At 45.3% G+C, this 23,147-nt stretch overlaps 1 protein-coding gene across 4 annotated transcripts in view; it reads left to right on the top strand.

The window, feature by feature from the left end:
- Positions 1-23,147, top strand: part of CUTC (cutC copper transporter) — a 75,155-nt gene that overhangs the window by 29,341 nt on the left and 22,667 nt on the right. For all 4 annotated transcript variants that reach the window (XM_029610084.1, XM_029610083.1, XM_029610085.1 and 1 more), the window contains exons 3-7: positions 9,786-9,845; positions 10,738-10,947; positions 11,552-11,587; positions 18,727-18,860; positions 19,312-19,339. In XM_029610084.1, the coding sequence (XP_029465944.1) occupies positions 9,786-9,845; positions 10,738-10,947; positions 11,552-11,587; positions 18,727-18,860; positions 19,312-19,339 (468 nt within the window). The remainder of the gene's footprint in view (positions 1-9,785; positions 9,846-10,737; positions 10,948-11,551; positions 11,588-18,726; positions 18,861-19,311; positions 19,340-23,147) is intronic.

The following is a 23,147-nucleotide window of genomic DNA, read 5'->3' as shown; positions in this document are numbered from 1 at the left end:
ATGTGATTTGATAAGGACCTGAATAAAATCACAAAACATTTAGATAGACATGGTTTGATGGAACACAGCCAGCATGGATTTACCCAAGGGAAGTCTTGCCTCACAAATCTCCTACATTTTTTTGAAGGAGTGAATAAACATGTGGACAAGGGTGAACCAGTAGATGTGTATTTGGATTTTCAGAAGGTGTTTGACAAAGTCCCGCATGAGAGGCTTCTAAGAAAACTAAAAAGTCATGGGGTAGGTGATCTCCTTTTGTGGTTTGCAAGTTGATTAAAGGACAGGAAACAGAGTAGGATTAAATGGTCAGTTTTCACAGTGGAAAAAGGTAAACAGTAGAGTGCCTCAGGGATCTGTACTTGGACCGGTGCTTTTTAATATATTTATAAATGATCTGGAAAGGGGTACAACAAGTGAGGTGATCAAATTTGCAGATGACACAAAATTATGCAGAATAATTAAATCTGAAGCAGATTGTGATGACTTGCAGGAGGACCTTGCGAGACTGGAAGATTGGGCTTCCAAATGGCAGATGAAATTTAACATGGGCAAGTGCAGAGTGATGCATATAGGGAAAAATAACCGTTGCTGTAGTTACACAATGTTAGGTTCTATCTTAGGAGTTACCACCCAGGAAAGAGATCTAGGCGTCATCGTGGATAATACATCGAAAGTATCGGCCCAGTGTGCTGTGGTGATCAAAAAAGCAAACAGAATGTTAGGCATTATTAAAAGGGGAATGGAAAATAAAACGGAGGATGTCATAATGTCTATGTGTGCAGTTCTATTTATTATTATTTATTTTATTTATATTCCGCTTTTTGCACTTTTTTTCAGCGCTTCAAAGTGGATTACATTCAGGTACTGTAGGTATTTCTAGTCTCCGCATCTCAAAAAAGATATAGCTGCACTGGAGAAAGGTGACCAAAATAAGGGGCATAGAACGGCTGCCCTATGAGGAAAGGCTAAAGAAGTTAGGGATTTTCAGTTTGGAGAAGAGATGACTGAGGGGGGATATGATAGAAGTCTACAAAATCATGAAAGGACTTGAACAAGTTAATGTAAATCAGTTATTTACTTTCCCAGATAATAGAAGGACTAGGGGGCACTTCATGAAGTTAGCAAGTAGCTCATTTAAATAAATCAAAGAAAATTATTTTTCACTCAGCGCACAGCTAAGCTCTGGAATTCATTGCCAGAGGATGTGGTTACAACAGTTAGTGTAACTGGGTTTAAAAAAGCTTTGGATAAGTTCCTAGAGGATAAATCCTTAAACTGCTATGATGGTAATTAATAAGCAATAGTAGCTTGTGATCTTATGTGTGATTACATCTTACATCACACAAAGGAAACACTTATTTGCTTTATCACAAATGACCCATTTATTAATACATTATTGTATACAAACACATAATTTAAAAATGCCTCACCATATTCCCCCTCATAATCTCTTTCACACATACACCATTCACACCACATTCTTAAAGCCCACAAATTCACAGCAGGCGCGGCGTTGTCGAGGTTGTAGCAGTGGGGAAGGAATGGTGAAATGAAGTGTAAAACAGTGGAGAAATAATAAAGATCCATGTTCGAAAATTAAAGGAAATGGGACGTATAGAGATATATATAAGAGCTACGTGTGCACTTGAGGCAATGGAAGACGTGGCAGCTTATGGCATAGTATCCGGTCGGTGGACTGGGTGAGGTTGAGATTTGTTATAGGAAACATTGGAATTTTTGGTAAACCTTGTCTTTGAAAGGAGATCTGGAGAGGAAAAATAAAGATTCATTGCGCCATTAAAGTTAAGGGATTTTGAAGAATGTACAGCACCATGGAATCTAAGTGTATTATTGATTGAAGAACAACGAGGGATGTTAAGTACTACAAGAGAAGAAACTAATAGGAGAAGTAGCACATAAGTGCAATTACAGAAAACATCATGAAAAAATTGTTATAGTCCCTGAGGAAGCCTAGGGTGGGCGAAACAAATAGGATCCTATAGTGTTGGACATTTGGATTTATGGGTTTTAAGAATGTGGTGTGAATGGTGTATGTGTGAATGAGATTATGAGGGGGAATATGGGGAGGCATTTTTAAATTATGTGTTTGTATACAATAATGTATTAATAAATGGGTCATTTGTGATAAAGCAAATAAGTTTCCTTTGTGTGATGTAGGAAAATTTGTATTGGGGAACCTATGTACCTTCTATGATATATTACCATTGTGGTTACACTTATTTGGGTACATGCCAGGTACTTGTGCCTTGGATTGGCCATTGGAAACAGGATACTGCTTGATGGACTCTTAGTCTGACCCAGTAAGGCATATCTTATGTTCTTATAACCTCTTTCAGGAGTATGTTATCTATGGTAGCAGCTCGGCGCCTTCTGTGGTTACACAATTGGTCGGCAGATATCTGGTCCAAGTCTCAACTCTTTTCTTTTAAAGGAAAACTGCTTTTTGGTGAAGATCTGGAGCCGTTAATGAAGCAGTTGGGAGAGTTGAAAGGAAATAGGCTGCCTGAAGATAATTAGAGTAGTAGGAAGTCCTTTCCAGCTCGTTCGTGTTTTCAGGATGTGAGGCATTTTCGTAGCAACAAAGGTTCTTCGTCCTCGCAAAAACCAGGTTCCAAGAGGCAGCAATCGTTTTGAGGGCCCTGAAGACCTGCCAGAGAGGAAACAGGTCAGGAGGCCGCAAGAAGTAAGACCTCACAATGAAGCCAGGCTGGTCCATTCTCTCAAAGAGCTGGTCGGAGGACGGCTGACTCAGTTTTACAGAGAGTGGACCAAGATTACCTTGGATCAGTGGGTTCTGGAGATAATAAGAGACGGCTATGCTTCAGAATTTTCTCGCCCAGTCAGGAAAGCCTTCATGGAGTCTCAATGCTTGTACCTGGGCAGGCGAGAAGTGGTTCGAGAGACCCTTCTTTGGCTACAGAGATTAGGAACAATCGTGCCGGTACCAATAGCGGAACGAGATCGAGGAAGGTATTGAATTTATTTCATCGTTCCCAAGAAGGAGGGGACGTTTTGGCGTATTCTAGACCTGCAGAAAGTCAATGCAGTGTTGTGAATTCCACGTTTTCATATGGTGATAGCAGCCGTGCATCAGGGAGAGTTTCTGGTCTCCCTAGATTTAACAGAGGCCTATCTGCACATTCCTATCCGCATGGAACATCAAAGGTTTCTGCAATTCATGTTGCTGGGCCAGCATTTTCAGTTTTGGGCCCTTCCTTTTAAAATGGCCATGGCTCCATGAACCTTCACAAAAGTTATTGTGGTGGTAGCAGCTGCGTTGCGAAAAGAAGGTATTCTGGTTCACCCTTATCTGGATGACTGGCTTATTGAGGCGAAGTCAGAAGTAGAGTGTGGTCAATTGGCCCAGAAGGTTCTGGAGATGTTACATTCACTGGGCTGGATTGTGAACTTGGCAAAGAGTCATCTTGTTCTGAGTCAGGCTTTGGAGTATCTGGGGACGAGATTTGATACCTGGTTGGCAAGGCGTTTCTCACCACGGAGAGGATTCTGAAGTTGCAGTCTCAGGCGACCTGACTGTTGCGCAAGACGGTACCCAGGGCATGGGATCACCTGCAGGTTCTGGGGTCCATGGCATCTACTCTGGATTTGGTACCATGGGCCTTTGCTCACTTGCGGCTTCTCCAGAGGGTGCTTCTGTCCCATTGGGATCTTTTGTCGGAGGAGTTTCTTTGGCCCTTACCGCTGCTAGGGCCCTTCAGGTCCAGTCTCTTGTGGAAGGCTGTCACGACTCTATTTGAAGAGGGGAGTAGATATGGAGGTCCCGGACTGGTTGGTGGTGACCACGGATGCCAGCCTCAGAGGTTGGGGGGCAATCCGTCAAGGGCGGTTGGCCCAAGGTTTGGATAAGTTCTTAGAGGAGAAGTCCACTAACTGCTATTAATCACGTTTACTTAGGGAATAGCCACTGCTATTAATTGTATCAGTAGCATGGGATCTTCTTGGTGTTTGGGTAATTGTCAGGTTCTTGTGGCCTGGTTTTGGCCTCTGTTGGAAACAGGATGCTGGGCTTGATGGATCCTTGGTCTGACCCAGCATGGCAATTTCTTATGTTCTTAAGGGTGGTGGTCATCAGTATAGAGCTCCTGGTCTATCAACCGTCTGGAAACAAGAGCGTTTCGCGAGTCACTGAAAATGTTTCTTCTGCAGGTTTGGGACCGAATGGTGAGAGTGTTTTCGGGTAATGTGACAATGGTGGTGCATGTCAATTGTCAGGGCTGAATGAAGAGTCAAGGAGTGTGGCTCTGGAGGCCTAGGAACTATTTGTCTGAGCGGAGCAATACCTGCGGGATCTGCGGCATCTCGTGGCAGGAGTGGACAAATCCACAGGTGGATTTTCTCAGCTGACAACGGTTGGACCTGGGAGAATGGGAGTTCTCAACGAAGGCCATCAATGTCATTCAGGCCAGATGGGGAGACCCCCAGCTGGATTTGATGGCTTCGCGCAGCAATGCAAAGGTGACGAGATTTTTCTGTCTCAGAGGAGAGTTGGCTGCTGAAGGAATCGACGCTCTGGTTCTTCCGTGACCAACAGGAATTCTGCTGTACATGTTTTCTCCGTGGCCATTAGTAGGCCTAGTGTTGTGGCTCATCGAATGGCATCCGGGAGAGGTGGCATTGGAGGCAACAGAGTGGCCTCAGCTTCCTTGTTTTGTGGATCTGATTCATCTCACAGTGGACTGACCCCTCAGGTTGGCTCACCTGCAGGGTCTTATCGGACAAGGCCCCATCTTCTCAAATTGGGTGGATCGCTTTTGTCTCACAGCTTGGCTTTTGAGAGGAGACGCTTAAGATCTATAGGATATTCGGAAGTGGTGATCACTATCTTTCTTCAGGCTTGGAGACCCTGCACATCACTAGCTTATGTCAGGGTATGGAGAGTGTTTGAAGCCTGGTGTGTGGACAGGCATTTAGATGCGCTGCGGGTAGATGTTTCGCACATCCTGTTCTTTTTACAGTGGGGCTTATTGAAGGGACTTGCCTTTAATTCTCTGCATGTTGTTTTCGAGGGAAACTTCATGGAATGCCATTGGCAGCTCATCCGGATATTGTGCATTTTCTCAAGGGAGTCAATCTTTTATGACCTCCAGTTCATAAGATATGTCCTTAGTGGAATTTGAACTTGATATTGTGGGGACTATGTGGTCCCCCGTTTGAACCTTTGCAGAAGGCGTTGGTAAAGGACCTTACCTTGAAGACAGTGTTCCTGATAGCTATTTGCTCGGCCAGGCGGATTTGGAGTTATAGGCTTTGTCCTCACTGTATCTGCGAATTTTGGATGATGGGGGTCTCTCAATGGACCGTGCCCTTGTTCCTACTGAAGGTGGTTTTTGCCTTTCCATCTTAACCAGATTGTAGAACTGCCTGCATTCTCGAGTTTGGCGGGGGAAGGATGTTTAGCTAGGGAGCTTCACCGCCTGGATGTTTGGTGAATGCTGTTGCGATATCGCAAGATTACAGATGCTTTTCAGAGGTCGGATCATTTTTTTTGTCTTGTTCGGTTGCGCAAAGAAGGGAACCAAAGCATCTAAGGCCACTATTGCTCATTGATTATGTTATGGTTAATGGTGTTTGGGTGGAACTTTGGACACTGTGGCAGCTGACCACGCCCACGGGGGGCAGTCCCGTGAGGGACCACAGTGTCAGGCTAGACTCTGGACACACAAAACATAGATTTGAATCTTTTATTAAACACTTTTGAAAACTACCAGAGGTGGCAGTAGTGAGTAGTGGATGTAGAGCCTGGCTGGGCAGATCTCCCACAGAACGCTGGAACAGTGAATCCTCTGCAAGGCTGTGCTGTAGTGGAAAGAGACTGAGAGTTATGAGTACACAATGAGAAGCATACAGAGTCCCAGGTAGAAATAGGAGAAGCTCCGAGACAGGGAGAGCAGGCCCTCGAGGAGCGAGTACCTGATCCCTTAGAGTAGAGAGACTCAGCTGTAATGTACTCACATAGCAGTAACAGAGATTCCACTAGACGAGAGGTCTGGCACTGGAGCGGAGGGCAGGCCCTCAAGGAGAGAGTACCTGGTTCCAGTGAAACAGTACTTTGGAATAGATGGTATCTGTACTCACTGATGGAAAGCTGTAGGTGAAGTCTTCCAAGTAGTAGGTTTGGTGATACAGGCAGCGACTCAGGGAACATGGGCCCTCGAGGAGCGAGTACCGGTTTCCTGATAGTACCTGTAAGAAATAGAAGAGGCCCCCGAGGAGCGGGTACCCCGTAGTAACCCTGAGGGGTGTAAGAGTTCCAGAAGCGCTGGAGTGGCAGAGCAGCTTAGGTACGGAGAGCGAATCCCATCCTTAGGAATCCCTTTGCTAACTCGGTGAGCTAGCAAACACAGTAGGCTTAAATATCAAGAGTCGTGACGTCATATCAGGGGGACACCCCTGAGGTTTGCGCCAATGTGAGAATAAAGATGAGGGTGGCGCGCTCGCCCTAGGTACCTTGGAGGAGCATGCCATAAGGCAGCACCAAAGCCGGTCTGGGGACGCTGGAGAGGACATCAGACATACGCCGCCGCGGCCATTAGTCCGAGGTGAGTGGGAGGAGCCGCAAGTAGTGAGAGGTAGGCAGGGCGAAGCCGTCGAAGACTGACGGTCGCAACAGGTTAAAGGAGACTATTGTTTCGAACTGTCTCTGTTAGAGTTGATCCACTCCCTAGGGGTTGCGGGCACATTCAACTAGAGTTCAGGCAACTTCCTAGGTGGCGTGTCAATTGGTTTTGCCACAGGAGATTTGTAGAGCGTCCACTTGGTCGTCTTTGCATACTTTAACCAAGCATTATTGCCTAAATGTATGAGTGCCAGAGGAGGTGACTTTTGGTGAGTGTTCTGAGAGCGGGTCTTTCGGGATCCCCCCCAGTATAGGGGAACTTGGGCACATTCCACTTTTCTGGACTGATCTGGGATATGAACAAGAAAGGAAAATTGGTTCTTACCTTCTAATTTTCATTCATGTAGTACCCCAGATCAATCCAGAGACCCATCCCCTTGATTCCGAAAGACTGTATTATTGTGGTTTTTTTCAGCAGAAATTATGGCCTTATATAGGACCTAAACAAAGTTAGTGGTCTGTGGCCTTGGATGGGAGGGCTCCAGTTCAGGGGCTCCAACTTATCTTTATCTGTTTGCCCTAGGAGGGAGATTGTTATTTGTGTTTATTTGTTGGCTCTACATTAGTTTGGGTACAGGTCAATACTGAGGGGACTGCAGGTGGCACTCTCGTTTAAGTAGCAGTGCCTTAAAGGTTTTTAGTTCTCTGTCTCCATCTGCTGGTAGGAATGCAAAACCCACTTGTCTGTACTGATCTGTGGTTCTTCAGGAATGAAACTTAGCAGGTAAGAACCAATTTTCCTTTAACTAGTTAGACTAAAGAAAGCTATTTCTATCACTGGGAGTGAGTAACAGAAAATAGATTTACTTTATGGGATCTACCAGGTATTTGTAACCTGATCTGGCTACTGTTGGAGACAGGATGCCGGGCTCAATGGAACTTGATCTGACCCAGCATGGCATTTATAACAGAGGGTCACAGTAAGAGTATCAAGGGGGTCAACTTAGAAGCAGTATTCGGTGATGGTGGTGGAAGCACAAATAGTAATGGTATTCAAGAATGTATGCAATAGGTAAAGAGGATCCCTAGTGATGAAGATATGAGGGGAAAACCAAAGATCATTTATTTATTTATTTATTAATTTTTATATACCGGTGTTCGATTTTACATATCACATCGGTTTACATTTAAACAAAATTTGCAGGAACTCATGCGTTACCTTTGTCAAATACATTAAACATTTAAATATGGGGATTGTTAACAAGGGATATAAAAGAACATGGGGAATGGCTATCACTACGGGATGCACGAAGGGGTGCACAAAGGGGAGTTTGTCATCTAGGGTTTATGTCATTGTCTTATACAAAAAAGACCATTAACCAAATTTTCATTCTTCAAATGATCTCCCAATGCATCAAGTAAAATTTAAGTAAAAAAAAATAGGTGTGTTTTTATATAAACTATGAAAGAATCATAGTCCAATCACTTTACAGATATTGAAATAATACACCCTCAAAAACCACTCAAAAAAGTCTTAAGCATGGTTCAAAATACTTTGTTCAGCAGACTTCTTTCTCACACACACACACACACACACACACACATATATTTACAGGATCTTTCAAAATTCCTCATGTTCACTAGTTTGAATTCACAAAAATTATGAGCTTTAGTTCACAAAACTGTGAGTTTGAATTTCAAAAGCAACATAGCCGGAAACTGTATATAGGACTCATCCGGCTATGTAGCAGCAGCCGAATATCTGGTTATGTTCAGTGGCAGCTACCTAGCCAGATAAGTCACTTACCCAACTATTGGCTAGCTGGATAAATTGTGGATAGGCAGTGGGCGGATCAGGGCAGTGCTTCTTAGCCAGATAAGTTATCTGGCTAAGTAGCGATATTCAGCCTTAGGCGGTTAACATATCCAGGTACGTTAGACCTGTTCAAACCCTGTTCTTTGATCAACATCAGTGACTTGACACTAGAATTTAAAACATACGTGCATTGTATCACATGACCATCAATAAGAAATCCAGTTGGTGCACAGCAAACATATATCCATTCTTGTAACGTCATGTATGGCGTTGTACTAGGAATGAAAGTGGGCAGACCAGATAGGCCCAATAATTCTTTCTCTGTTGTCATATTCTACGACAGTGGTAGGGAAAGTGTTAGGAGGTTGGCAGTATTGCAAACAGTCTACTCTTTACTCCCTTAAGAGCAGAGACAAGGGGAGAGGCAATAAAGACAAGACAAAGAGCAGAAAAAGGAACACGACCTAGCAATACTGCAGGCTTTCGTGAGTCAGGTTGGTACCAGCAGGCTACAACTCCCTAGAAACCAACCTTCTCAAGTTAGTTGTGGCCAGGTACTGTCCAGCAACGCCACAGGGACCTAGGAGGCTGGATGTTCCAGCAGCAGCTGTTTAGATTATTGCAAAGCTCAGTGGAGAGATGTATGAAGGCTGGGTGTTAGATTATGGGAATTTGTATGCTCATTTGCCCAGGATTGTAGAAAACCAAAAATTGACTTGGATAAAGAGCGAAATCCTTCAAGCTATCAAGATTCTATAGCTGGAAGCTGCGATATATCCTTGTAGTTTGGACAGGAATAACTGGGCAGGCTGGATGAGCCATTGGTCTTTTTCTTCCATCATCCACCATGTTACATCTCCTTTTGTTCTCCTCCCCTATACGGATACTTGATATTTCCCACCTATAAAACGCCCCAAAGAACAAAGTAAATTATACAGACACACAAGCAAAGTTGGGAAACTGCTTTATATTTTATTATTTATTTATTTATTTATTTATTTATTTAATTTAACAGTTTTATATACCGCAGTTCAGGTAACAAAGTTACTAATCACTTCGGTTCACATTTCAACAATTACAATGACAATATAAAGAATAATGTCTTACATAGAACAGGGTGAGTGCAACTTGGATAATAACTTACAATGTGAAATTATGTGAAATAAATTTACAGTGATTCAAAGTTATGCAAATAGACTGTAGAAGTTTCTAACACTTGATGTAGAATCTATCTCTAAGCTGCTGCAGGAAAGTTGGGACTGCATTTATACCTCCTAAAGTGCCGATGGTCCCGATTCATTATGTTTGATTGACTGGGCATGACTGAAGACTCTCTGGAATTTCGTTTTCTGTTTGCATTTTTTGTCCCAGGTGCTGGCCGCATTGAACTGTGTTCCAGTTTACTGGAGGGAGGAATTACACCCAGCATGGGTGAGTGCCGTATTCTAAACGCAGCACAGACCAGCTGCTACAAGTGAGAACTCTTCAATAATGTCCTGCACATTACTTGGCATTAATCTAAAGATGTTCATCTTAAGTGCTAACAAACAGTATTGTACAAACGTGCATCAGAATCTAATTTACATCCCTGGACACCTATTCCAATGCATTCTGTAGGACAGCAAACACTGGGCTGCATTAGGCTGAGAGGCAGAAAACTAAGAACCAGGTGTACTGATGGGATTCTCTTATTCTGTGTCTGTGGGGAAAAAGGTTTTGCACATCTGCTCCTAAAGTAAAATAGCATCACAGGATGTTACGAAGGGAGGTCAGTATCCCCTATTTGGACACTGTATTATCTGAACTGGTTATTTTATTATATTTTTATATATGGCTGTCAGTGTATGCAATATTGTAAAAAGTAAATATAGATATGTTAATGCAAAGGCACAATATATTCTTACTACAAGTCATGGAGGTAAGGAAGTTCCCTGCCCCTTAGTGCTTACAGTCTACGTGGGAAGACAGGTATAGTGCCAGATCACAAAGGAGTGGTGGGTTGTAGGGCATTGATAAAGATTGCCTTTCTGATGATGTGTGTATTTGGGTGGGACGTAAATGTGTGTGTGGGGTGGGGTGCCTGGTATGTTGCAAGATGGAGTGAGTTTTGGAAATAGAGGGTAGTGAAGGACAAGGTGCAGAAGTGAGAATAAGGCAAAGATGGCAGAGAGGGGAGGCGTTGAGCAAAGGATGCAGGAGGGAGTGTTATTGATCACCATGTGCAGACAAGAAGCATTTGCCTTGTAGGCAGATGGATTAACATTTTCTTTTTCTTTTTTGGCATGCCTGTGTGCTTCATTTTCTTGCCATCTGAACTGGGCAGGTGTTCTCCAGGTGGTCAAGCAGTACATTCAGATTCCCGTGTTTGTGATGATCCGGCCACGGGGAGGGGACTTCCTGTATTCGGACCGTGAGGTGGAAGTCATGAAGGCTGACATCCGTCATGCTAAGATTCATGGGGCTGATGGGCTGGTGTTTGGGGCTCTGACGGAAGACGGGAGAATTGACACGGAGCTGTGCATGGAGCTCCTGGGTAAGGAAATAAATTTTGAAATTCACCTTTTCTGGAAACTACTGAATTCTGTTTATGCGTCTCCATTCTTTAGGTTTCTGCAATATGATTTTTTTCATACTGTTTCGTCAAATAATCTCAGTGAGGGAGCATCCTCTTATAGATAGGGAGATGTGGTCCTGTGAAGAGTCTGCCTGTTTCAGCTCGTGCATGGGTTTTGTGTTTTTGACTGCTGGAGACAAAACAGAGATAATCAACCTCACCCTCCCTAGGGATTGGGCCCAAGCCTCTTTCCGCTAGTTAAAGTTTTATCCTCTTTCCCATCTACTCTGTTCAGTTCATGTCAGGATTCAAACTAGTACCGATCACTATTAAGGCTGATTCTCGTAGGGCATTTACTGCAATGTTAAATTGAATGTTGTAATAAACATTGCAATTATTGAGGGGCCTCCTGCAGTGAGATTTTTATTGGGTAGATTATTTTTACTACTACTACTAGAGTTATCAGAAGGTCCCTTTATGGGTTAACACCTGAAGATCTCAATTCTGCATATTTTGGCTCAGGCATTTTACTATTAAAGTGGTGAAGAATTAATTTAATCTTCTTTTGCCTTTTTATTTTCAGCTGTATCCCGCCCACTGCCAGTCACCTTCCACCGCGGTGAGTCACCTGCTGTGGAGCCGTGATCACCATATGATGAACCCTGCCTGCAGGGATCAGCACACAGTTGGGTTTCTGTGCTAAAGAGGCTTTCTTTAAAATTTCTGTTCATGGTTTCCTCTGTAAATTTATGTGTCACTGCTTTCACTCCTTCCCACCTAAACCATTGTGAAATTGCATTTTAATTTTTTAAAATAATAAATAAAGGTAAACAAAAATCTCTCTATATATCAGATGATACCTTTTTTATCAGACTACCTTTATGCATTTCTTGACTAGCTCTTGTGAGCTAAAACTCTGTTCCTCTGCACTCAGGCAAGCCAATCCATACTGGTGGGTTATGCACTCCTACCAGCAGAAGGAGATGGAGAAAACTGACTCGCTGACATCACTGACATACAATCCTGCCCTGACATCAGCCTGCTAGTATTCTACATCTCCAGCAGATGGTAGACATGCATCTCCCTAGTGGGGATTGCTCATGTTAAAAAACAAAAAAAAACAAAAACTTAAGGTTCTATGTACGTACCTGGATCAGTCCAGACTGCTGGATTTTGCCTCCCTTCCAGCAGATGGAGACAGAGAAAAACTTGTAGAGCACCCCCTCTTAACCTGGTGTGCTACCTGCATCTTCTCAGTATTTCTCTGTCTCCAGCAGATGGAGGTAGTGCAAAACCTGCGGTCTGCACTTTTTGATTGAGGCGTAGACAATTCACCTTTAAAAAAAAAAATTAAGCAGTGACAAAGTTTAAAAAAAGCCAAAACTAAAAAAACAAAACTAAAGGAAGATAGAAAAAAAAAATCACAGATCAAGCAGAGCAGCAGCAGCAGCAGCAGCAGCAGCCTCCCAGGGGGTAGGCAGGTCTCGGTGGGACCATCCCCCCTAGTTTCAGGTATTTAGGAGCTGGGGTTGGTGATCCCATGTGGCTCCTTGACAGTAAGGCATTAGGGGATTACCAGTAGTCTGGTCCCTCCTCCCTCCTTAGTCACGGTCAGATCGAAGAAAAAAAAAGAAAGAGAACTTTTCTTTTGCCTTCTTCTGATTTCGGGCTGCTTCTCGTTTTTTACATTAAAGACCGCTCCGGGAGATGCAGGTCAATGCACGTTCTGTGGGAGCGCTGGGGTTGCAGGGCGCACGTTTCAGGCTTCTGCCGCGACACATGCGCCTTTTCTGCTCTTATCCCCCCCCCTTCCCCCGGCTCTCGAAAGCTGCGTCCGTCTCTATGTACTGCCTGCGGGGAGTCCGATTCGCGGCTCTCCCATTCAGGCCTGTGTATTCGGTGGGGAAGGCACCTTGGAGGTGCTGCCTAGGTCTCGCAAGCGGCAGACCATTCCGGGCAGTCGGGCCGATCCGTTCCCGCTGAGTGCGGGAACGGCGGCCATTTTGAATACCTTCGCCAAAACAGAAGCAAGAGCCTTGGGGGGAGGGGAACTCCCTCCCAATCTTTCTCCAGTCCCCAGCTGCCCAGTGGACCAGCAGGAGCAGTCCAGGGAGGGCTCTGATGGAGATCACGATCCCTACCGTCGGGGGGGTCCTGAAGCATTTTCACTGGACTTTGTGCTGTTAATGCACAAAGCATTTCTTGCCACCCAGGCACATCAGATGGGAACTTCCATGCAGGGGCGACTTGAGGGGCCCCCAAGTACGGTTCCTAAGAGTCGAGTCCCAGGGCTCTCTGTGCATCAGAAAGCTTTGCAATTCTTCCCTTCCGGGGGTGGGAGCCCCGGTACCTGATGCTGAGGGTGCTGGTCCAGCGGATGCCTTTACAGCTGCTACACCCCTCTCTGCAGGGGATCCGGATGAGGACCCCGGCAAGGCGTCCCCTTTGGAAGGCGATGATCCGAAAGTGGTTTGCCTGTTTCATAAGGAGGAATTGGATCCGCTTATCCCATGGGTCTTGGCGGAACTCGGGGTGGACCTTCCTCACAAAGTTCTGCCCCAGGATTCGGTGGACCCAGTCCTCACGGGACTGCGGGGTCCATCTAGGACTTTTTCTCTTCATCCCATGCTCCAGCAGTTAATGACACTGGAGTGGGACGTTCCGGATGCAGGCCTCAGAGTGAGTCGAGCGATGGAAAAATTGTACCCATTGCCTGAAGAGATCTTGGAACTCCTGAGGTTTCCCAAGGTGGATGCTTCTGTGTCAGCGGTCACAAAGAGGACTACGATACTGGAGGCTGGAGCGGCGGCCCTGAAGGACCTTCAGGATAGAAAGGAAGTTCTACTGAAAAGGATTTTTGAGGTTTCTGCTCTGGGTATTCAGGCGGCTGTTTGCAGTAGCTTTATGCTCCGGGCGAGCTTACGATGGGTTCAACAGTTGTTAACTTCTCAAGAGCTCCTGCCTCAGGAAGTGGTGCAGGCAGAGCATCTGGAAGCTGCGGTGGCATATGGCGCGGATGCCTTATATGACCTCCTGCGGACTTCCTCCAGGACTATGGCATCCGCAGTCTCGGCCAGGAGACTTCTCTGGTTACGTAACTGGTCTGCTGATGCTTCCTCTAAGGCCCAGTTGAGCTCTTTGCCTTTCAAGGGAAAATTTCTGTTTGGAGAGGATTTGGAGCAGTTGATCAAGTCGCTGGGCAAAAATAAGATTCACTGGCTCCCGGAGGATAGGCCCAGGCCCTCCAGGGGTTTCTCTACTTCCCAAGCTCGTTTTCAGGGCCAAAGGAGATTTCGGCAGAGTAGGGCACCAGTGGCGACTCAGCGGCAGCCCCCAGGCAGGGCACAGCCATGGTCTCATTCCTTTCGCAGCTGACTGCCTGCTAGAGAGGGGTTCGGTTCCGCGCCGCCGGGATCTAAGTCCACTCAATGAGATACGGTCGGCCCATTCCTCGGTTCCCAGGGTGGGAGGATGGCTGTCCAGTTTTTACGAGGAATGGTTCAAAATAATCTCCGACCAATGGGTTCTAGAGGTCATAAAACACGGCTACGCTTTGGAATTTGCTCGGCCCATCCAAGACCTCTTTCTAATCTCCCCTTGTGCTTCCCTCACAAAAGGGCACTTTTGTACAACAGATTCTCGACTGGCTGCTGGCTCTGGGGACCATAGTACCAGTTCCTCCAACGGAGTGCACAAAGGGACTGTATTCCATTTTCTTCATCGTCCCCAAGAAGGAGGGGGTCCTTCCGGTCTATTCTCGACTTAAAAAAGGTGAACAAGGCCCTCAAGATTCCACGATTCCGGATGGAGACCCTGCACTCCGTCATCTTCCTCATCTACTTCGTCAAGGCCCTATATTTTTTGATCAGTGGATCGCTTTTGTCCAGCGGGCTGGCTTTTGAAAGGAGGCGATTTAGAAAGAAGGGTTATCAGGAGGATGTCATTACTACCCTTCCTCAAGCACGCAAACATTCTACCGCGTTGACGTATGTTAGAGTGTGGAAGGTGTTCGAGTTAAGGAGCAAGGAGCAGGGTGTCCTTCCTCACCATTCTTCGGTGCCACAGATTCTGGCGTTCTTACAGAAAGGCTTAGCTAAAGGCTTGTCCTTTAATTCCTTTCGGGTCGAAGTGGCAACCTTGGGATGTCTTCTAGGCAAGCTTGAAGGTAGTTCTCTCGCGTCACATCCGGTTGTGGTCCGTTTTCTGCGAGGGGCGAAGCATTTGAATCGTCCGGTCTGTCCGTCTTGGAACCTGAATAAGGTGCTTTAAGGTCTTGTGTGACGTTCCTTTTGAGCCCCTTAAATGGACTACCTTGAAGGACCTCACTCTAAAGATGGTGTTTTTGGTGGCCATTTGCTCGGCTCACAGGGTATCCGAGCTCCAAGCCCTTTCTTGTAGGGAGCCCTTTTTACGCATTTCGGATTCGGGGGTCTCTCTCAGAACCGTTCCCTCTTTTTTACCGAAAGTGGTCTCGTCATTCCATTTGAATCAGTCTGTGGAGCTTCCTGCTTTCTCTCACATCGATTCAGAGACGCCGCATGCTAGGGAGTTGAAGCGTTTGGATGTCAGGAGGGCTCTTGTGCGCTATTTGGAGGTCACAAATTCTTTCTGGGTTTCAGATCATTTGTTCGTCTTGTGGAATGGAGCTTGGAAAGGTCAACAAGCATCCAAAACATCTATTGCCCGATGGTTAAAAGAAGCTATCGCGTTGGCTTACGTTTGTCGTGGCCAGCCTATTCCTGAGGGCTTGAAAGCTCACTCGCTATGCTCTCAGGCCGCTTCTTGGGCTGAGTGTCAGTTGATGTTGTCACAGGAGATTTGCAGGGCGGCAACCTGGAAAACATTACACACTTTTGCTCGTCACTACCGTTTGGACGTCCAGACTCCAGTGGATGGTAGTTTCGGCTGTGATGTTCTTCAAGTGGGACTCTCTACGCCCCACCCAGTGTAGGGAAGCTTTGGTACATCCCAGCAGTCTGGACTGATCCGGGTACGTACAGGGAAAGAAAAATTAGTTCTTTCCTGATAATTTTCGTTCCTGTAGTACCACGGATCAGTACAGACACCCTCCCTTGGGAGGTTTATCATGAGAGTCCGCTCTGATGTTGAAGTTTTTGCTGAAGAAACCAAAAGATGGCTACAGGTTTATTCTGTTTCATTACTCAGTTCGACAGTTCTCTGGTTGGTTTTTCGCTTGATCTGCAATTTTTTGCTAGTTTCCTACAAGTTTTTCTGCTTTGATACTGATTATACTGAGGAGATGCTGATAGCGCATCAGGTTAAGAGGGGATGCTCTACAAGTTTTTCTCTGTCTCCATCTGCTGGAGGGGAGGCAAAACCCTGCAGTCTGGACTGATCCATGGTACTACAGGAACGAAAATTATCAGGTAAGGACTAATTTTCCTTTATGAGTCATTTGAAGGATTGGTAAGTGGAAAACTAGCCCTAAGATCAGTTGATGTTAAATTTTTACAGAGGTCAGTGCTTCCCAGTTGGTAGGAAGTAATGAATTGTTGATTGCTAATAGTCATGTTTCTAGTATAATCAGTTTGTCTACAGTTTGGCTTTTCTAGAGATACTGGCAGGCCGATGTCAGGGTAGGGCTATGTCAGTGACGTCAACGAGTCAGTTTTCTCCATCTCCATCTGCTGGTAAGAGTACATAACCCACCAGTGTGGATTGACCTGCCTTCCTTAGAGGAAAGGAAATTATCAGGTAAGAAAGTACAGAGTAGAGCGACCAAAATGATAAAGGGCATGGAATGGCTCCCTTATTCAACATAGAGAAGAGATGGCTGAGGGGGGATATGATAGAGGTCTACAAAATCATGAAAGGACTTGAACAGATAAATGTAAATCAGTTATTTTATTCTCTCAGACAACAAAAGGACTAGGGGGTACTCCATGAAGTTAGCAAGTAGCTCATTTAGAACAAATCGGAGAAAATTCTTTTTCACTCAATACATAATTAAGCTCTAGAATTCATTGCCAGAGGATGTAGTTACGGCAGTTAGTGTAACTGGGTTTAAAAAAGGTTTGGATAAGTTCCTAGAGGAGAAGTCCATAAACTGCTATTAATCAATAAGGAATAATAGCTTGGGATCTGTTTAATGTTGGAGTACTTGCCAGGTACATGTGACTTATAGTAATGATGGCAGAAAAAGACCAAATGATCCATCCAGTCTGCCCAGCAATTTTCTCATGGTAGTACAGATTACCCCCATGCATTCTGTTGAGGGTAGACTTAGATTGGCCACTGTTGGAAACAGGATGCTGGGCTTGATGGACCCTTGGTCTGATCCACTATGGCTTGTCTTATGTTCAGGTCAGAATTCAAATGAGCAAAAGATAACATAACCAGTATATGTAGTATATGTAAAGAAGTGTGGCTGTCATAAGAACTACAAAGGGCATTCTAGTGATAAGGGAGAAGGGAAAGGAAGGTTTGATGGGTATCAGAAAATTAAGAGCATTGTGATTGATTACCACCAAGCTCTTGTGGACAGTCTGAAAGGAATTCACAGAAACTACTACAGATGTCCCTTTATACCAGTCTTTCAAAGCAGCAGAACCAGTAACAGTTTTCAGAATAGCAATTTGTCTGTTTCATGGCTCTCTTACTTTCTCTTTGTTGTTTTCCTAGATCACCTTTCCTTTCTGATCTGTCTTATCACATTACCTACATTTTTTAACTTTTTGGATTAAAAAGGTGTACACCTCTTTTTATAGTCAAAGCGGTCGTTAAGAGTGTCTGGTTCTGGGTTTACCCTTCACTTGTTGGTGTTGTGCTTGGTCTGTATTTGTGTTTTCTCTGCCAGAGATCAGCACAGCTCAAGGCATTGCCTTTGCCAGTCACCGTGCGTACTTTCAGGCACCTGCTTTCATGCGGGTACAGACATACCTGCCCTGTGCACACCAGCCGCATGCTCAAAGGGAAATTCTGCAGGGAGTTTCCCTTTAAAAATGAGCTTGCAGGCTCACAGGTACCCTGCCGCACCACGGGCAGTATCAAAATTACCCTCCTAATAAATACATTTCCTCCTGTTTATCTTATCTCTGTGTCTTAACCAGATTGTAAGCCCCTCTGAACAGGGACTGTCTCTGATTTGTATCTGTACAGTGCCACGTACGGAACTAAGTAATAGTATAGTAATTTATTTGCATTTTCCAGTCATATTACTAATGTTCATCGCACAGTGCAATGGATATCATTTAATTCAAATATAACATTATCTATAAACATTCAAAACAGAATACATCCAAAATGGAATAAAATAAGGTACAAAAAAAATACAGCAGAAACCCAGCTTCCCCTCAGCTATGCTCTAGTAGCTCTCTACAAGGTAAATCTCACCTACAGTGGGTATGTCTGATTCAATTCTCAAACTCTTCCTATCTCTGCAAAATCTGCTTGGAAGAGCCATGTTTTTATGGCTCGTTTAGGCACCATATAATCCCTGCACTGGCATTTGGAATAACGGATTGTATAAGCGGGGGTGCTTTTTCCCATTTTCCTGATAATCTTGCTTCCAAGAGAGCTGGCACAGTAAAGAGCCCTCTTGAGAAGATTGGGGGTGGCTGTAATATTTGCTGGTAGAAGTTAAGAGAAGTGTCTTGTACCGCCGGCGTAGAGTGCAATGAGCATGGCGGCCTGCCGATGTGTTCTGTACCTTCTGGATCGCCATTGAAATGCCTGTTGACCTCCTCGTGTTTACATTCACCAGGACGAGAGTTTGAAATGTTCTCTCTTCTCTTGCAGCGTTTGACATGGTCCATGACCCCCTGGTGGCAATTGAGACCCTGATTTCCTTGGGGTTTGAGCGTGTTCTTACCAGTGGATGTGACAGCTCTGCACTGGAGGGGCTCCCCCTAATAAAGAGAATTGTAGAACAGGTAAAAACCCTTGCATTACAGTAAGCTTCCATAGCTTCGCTCTTTGTGAAGGTTGCATTCTCTGGTGTGTGCATTGTCTCGTTCTTTACCCAGGGTCATAAGTATTCACTCATTTGGTCATGACCGATGTAGTCGAAGTATTTTCTTATTATGTAATTATAGATGAAAGTTGTACTTTTTAGTTCATTTGTCCTGAAGCTGTAATTGGGATGAGTTTACCTCAAGCAGCCATTTCTGGTGCCTTGTCTCTTGATGCAGATGAAACTAATCCCAAAGTTATTAAGTCTCTGGTAATCCCAGTACAGAATAAGAGAACAGCTGAGGAGATGATATAGCTTAGAATGTGTCTCTTTTTTTTTTTATCAACCAGCTTTCCTTGGGGAGGGATGCTTGGAATCAACTTGTAACGATCAGGAAAAATAAACAATAAATACTTTTTTTTTTTTTCTAGGCCAAAGGAAGGATCATAGTGATGCCAGGTAATAACATGCTTCTGGACACTTCCTTCCAGAGTCTCGGGGGTAGTGTCTCCAAAAGTGTTTGCTTTGTGCATTCCATGACAGAAGTGAACCCCTCTCGTAAACCAGGGCATGTTGACTCCAATGTCAGTCTCTCAAATCTTTTGTGCTTCTCCTTGTGTTTCTTCTCTTTTTGATAGCATTGTCCTGCAGATTGTGAGACAGTGGTTCAACTTGCTCTGCTTTTATTTCTTACATGTGTGATTCCCTCTAAGCTAGGGAAGGCCGGAAGTGCACTAGCCTTGAGCTTCCCCAGAATCAGTACATCTTTGGCGGCTAAGTGCAGGCATTTCAGACCCTCTGCTCCCCGAGCCTCTTCAGCAGCACCTGCTTGTGGCTTGCATTACTGGGTTGTCAGGAGCAGTTGAGTAGCAGGAAGCTCCTTTCTTGCTAGCATTATTGTGCCTTCTCTGCATTTAGAAAAAGCTGGGACCAGACAAGCTGGGATTCATTGCTGCCCAGAACCTTTATTGAAGCAGTATGCGTGACCTTTGGGATGGTCAGCCAAGAAACAATGTTAATTCTAGTAGTCGTGACAGAAAGTTCTCTCACTCCTAAAGGCAGTGACCAGTGGTTCTAAACAAGACTACAGTGTAGTGAGGCATCCTTCTCATCTGCTGTGATCCAAGGCTAATGTCTGTGCATTCATTGTGTTTACCATCTAAGATTTATAATAATAATAACATTTATTTATTATACACTAAGCCGCCAAAGGTGTTCAGTGCATGGTACAACATAATATAACAAATAAAATAAAACCAACCCTCTTCTCCCAATACTTCTTCACCTCCCACTCCTTAACCCACAACCAACCCCACCACTCCATACATTTTTAATGTACAAATAACCCCTTCCCCGCTCTATCACCCTATTCATGTACCTTAAAAATACTTTATATCATCATTTGCCCATCAACCTTAGCTATCTGGGAAAAGTTTGAACAATCAGTCAATAATAACATGTATTTATTACTTGACCAAATTAGCTTCCTTCTTGATAACTGGTGATTGATGTAGTAATGCCTCTTTCCCTGTACATACCCGGATCAGTCCAGATTCCTGGGTTTATTCATCCCTGCCAGCAGATGGAGACAGAGAAAGTTAAACTGACTGCTTCGTATACCCTGGTGCCACCTGCAGTTCCTCAGTATTTCTCTGTCTCCAGCAGATGGTGGCTGGTGTATAAACCTGCAGTTCTTCCTCCCTGGAGTTTTAAATCGTGACCCCTGGTTCTGCTGATTTTTTTGCAACGGATAAGTACTTATCTTTTTCTTGTGAGCCTTCCTCCCAGGGGTTGGGGTTTCGGAGAGGGATCCCTTCCCTGTTTGTTTGAGGTGGAAGAGCTGGAGGTTGCTAACAACGACAAACCTTTTCCGTTGCAAAAAAATCAGCAGAACCAGGGGTCACGATTTAAAACTCCAGGGAGGAAGACTCAGAACCAATGTCAGGAAGTATTTCTTCACAGAGAAGGGTGGTGGATGCCTGGAACGCCCTTCCGGAGGAAGTGGTGAAGACCAAAACTGTGAAGGATTTCAACGGGGTGTGGGATAAATACTGTGGATCCATAAAGTCTAGAGGATGTGAATGAAGAGAAGAGGCATGGGGGTGGCTTGAGGGAATGATGGCTACTACCTGGAGATGAATATCCTTATTCAATAATGCGACTCCAACATTGCTCTATGCCTCAATGGCAAGAGGAAATGTGGAAAAAAGGATTTGCAACCACATAAAAGCAGGGGAGTAGCTTGCTTGTTACGGCGGTTACTACCCCAAACCAAAAATACCTGATACTTCACTTTCAACGTAAATCCTGCATAACTCTCTGCTTTAATGGCAGGGGAGGACGTTTGACACTTCACGCATATCCAGCATAGCTCTCTGCTTCAACGGCAGGGGAGGAAATTTTGACACTTCTCGCATATCCAGCATAGCCCTCTGCTTCAACGGCAGGGGAGCAAGACTGATACTTCACTTTCAATGCATAGCCAGCATGGCTCTCTGCTTCAACGGCAGGGGGGGGGGAGGGGGGGATGTAGAAAGGTGGATCTATATTCAGGCAACAATCAACAAGGACTGAATTACATAGTCTGAATAAACAGATAAGCATGGGTGTAGCTTGCTTATTGCGGTGGTTAATACCCCTAACTAAATTAAGCTATTTCACTTAGATGCAGTTCCAACACTGCTCTCTACATTAATGGCGGGGGTGGAAGGGAAATAGAATAAAAAAAGGTTACTAAGAGCCAAGAGAAACAGATAAGTATGTGAGAGAAAAAAAAAGTGCGAAAGCTTAATGGGCAAACTGGATGGGCCATTTGGTCTTCTTCTGCTGTCATTTCTGTGTTTCTATGTTTCGTTGTACGCTCGGCCCAGTTTTTTTTTTCCATGGGGTGCAAATCTTGTGGTCCAGATCCCTCCCCTTCATGAGGCTCTTTTGGCTCAGGATAGCTGCTTCTTTAGTCTCTCCCTCTCCTTGCTGAAATTTGGCTGACCTGAACTGGACAGCTCTCTTCAGTTTTAGGAGAGGGTAGCTCTTTTGCAGCACTGTTAAAAGGAAAAGAGCCTCTGCAGGAACAGTTGAAGCGGTAAGATCGGGTCTCTGTTGGATGGCATCTTCCCTTCCTACAATAGAGTGTTTGCGCGGGGCAGGCTTTTTTCTCTTTCTCTTGGCGGTGCTGTGGCTTAGCTGGGAGTGCTGTTTGTCCCGCGTGTTGATGGTGAGGGGGTCGGCCTTCCACGTGTCTAAATCACCGTGGGCTTGGTGCTGCCTGGATATCCGGGGGTGAAGGGCCATCGGAGCTCCCAGCAGCTGGGAAATGCAGGAAAGTTGCTGCCGGTTCTACCATGAGAATGTCTGTGATGATTGACAGACCAGACCGCATGTGGCCTTCAGGATGCGGGAACGGCAGCCATGTTGGATCCTTGGGCGGTTTTGTCCGTGTTCTCAGAGGCAGAAGGGGCATTTACCCCGAGGCTTTCCCCAGTCCACCCGGGCCCCATTGGGGGGCTCAGGGGATTCTGTTGTTCAGGATCCATGGGCTTTGGGGGGGCGACTCGACTCTGGCGGAGTTTTTGCCAGTGGCTTCCCGCCTCTTCTCACCACAATTTATCCTGCTGCTCCACAAGGCTTATTTAGTGCAGTAGGAGGGGATAGAGTGCCAGCAGACTGGGCTGGCTTTCCCAGCTTCGTCCCCAGTGGCTCGCGAGGTGGTGGTCGGGTCTGGTTGATCCCGGGGGACCCCATCTTCTAGGGTGCAGCGGCTAATGGGCCCTACTCAGGTGGACGATGATTCTGATGGCTCTGTTGGGGCTCCTGGAGCCCCCTGGGAGGTGTGGGCTGTGCTGACCCGGTGGCGGTAGACTCTGTTCCAGGTGATGATGGGGAGCCTGTTCCGATTTCGGACGGGGATGACCCCAAGATTCTACACTTGTTCCGCAGGGAGGAACTAGCTCCCCTGATTCCTCAGGTTCTTGAGGAGCTGGGATTGAAGATCCCGCAGGACAACTTAGACAAGGATGGGGCAGATCCAGACCTGGATGGGATTTGGGGCCCTCCTTCAGGGTTTCTGTATCAGAAGTTGGTGAAGAAGATAGTGGACCAGGAATGAAATGCTCCTGATTTTGGCTTGAGAGTGGGCAGGATGATGTCAAAACTTTATCCCTTGCCTGAACAGACATTAGAATTTTTGCTCTACCAAAGGTAGATGCGATGGTTTCAGTAGTCATGAAGAAGACAACTATTCCTGTTGCAAGAGCTGCAACTTTGAAGG

The sequence above is a fragment of the Rhinatrema bivittatum genome, chromosome 7, assembly GCF_901001135.1.
Source record: "Rhinatrema bivittatum chromosome 7, aRhiBiv1.1, whole genome shotgun sequence".
Taxonomy (NCBI): Eukaryota; Metazoa; Chordata; class Amphibia; order Gymnophiona; family Rhinatrematidae; genus Rhinatrema; species Rhinatrema bivittatum.
The sequence above is the reverse complement of the archived record's forward strand: the minus strand, read 5'-3'. Positions and strand labels throughout refer to the sequence as shown.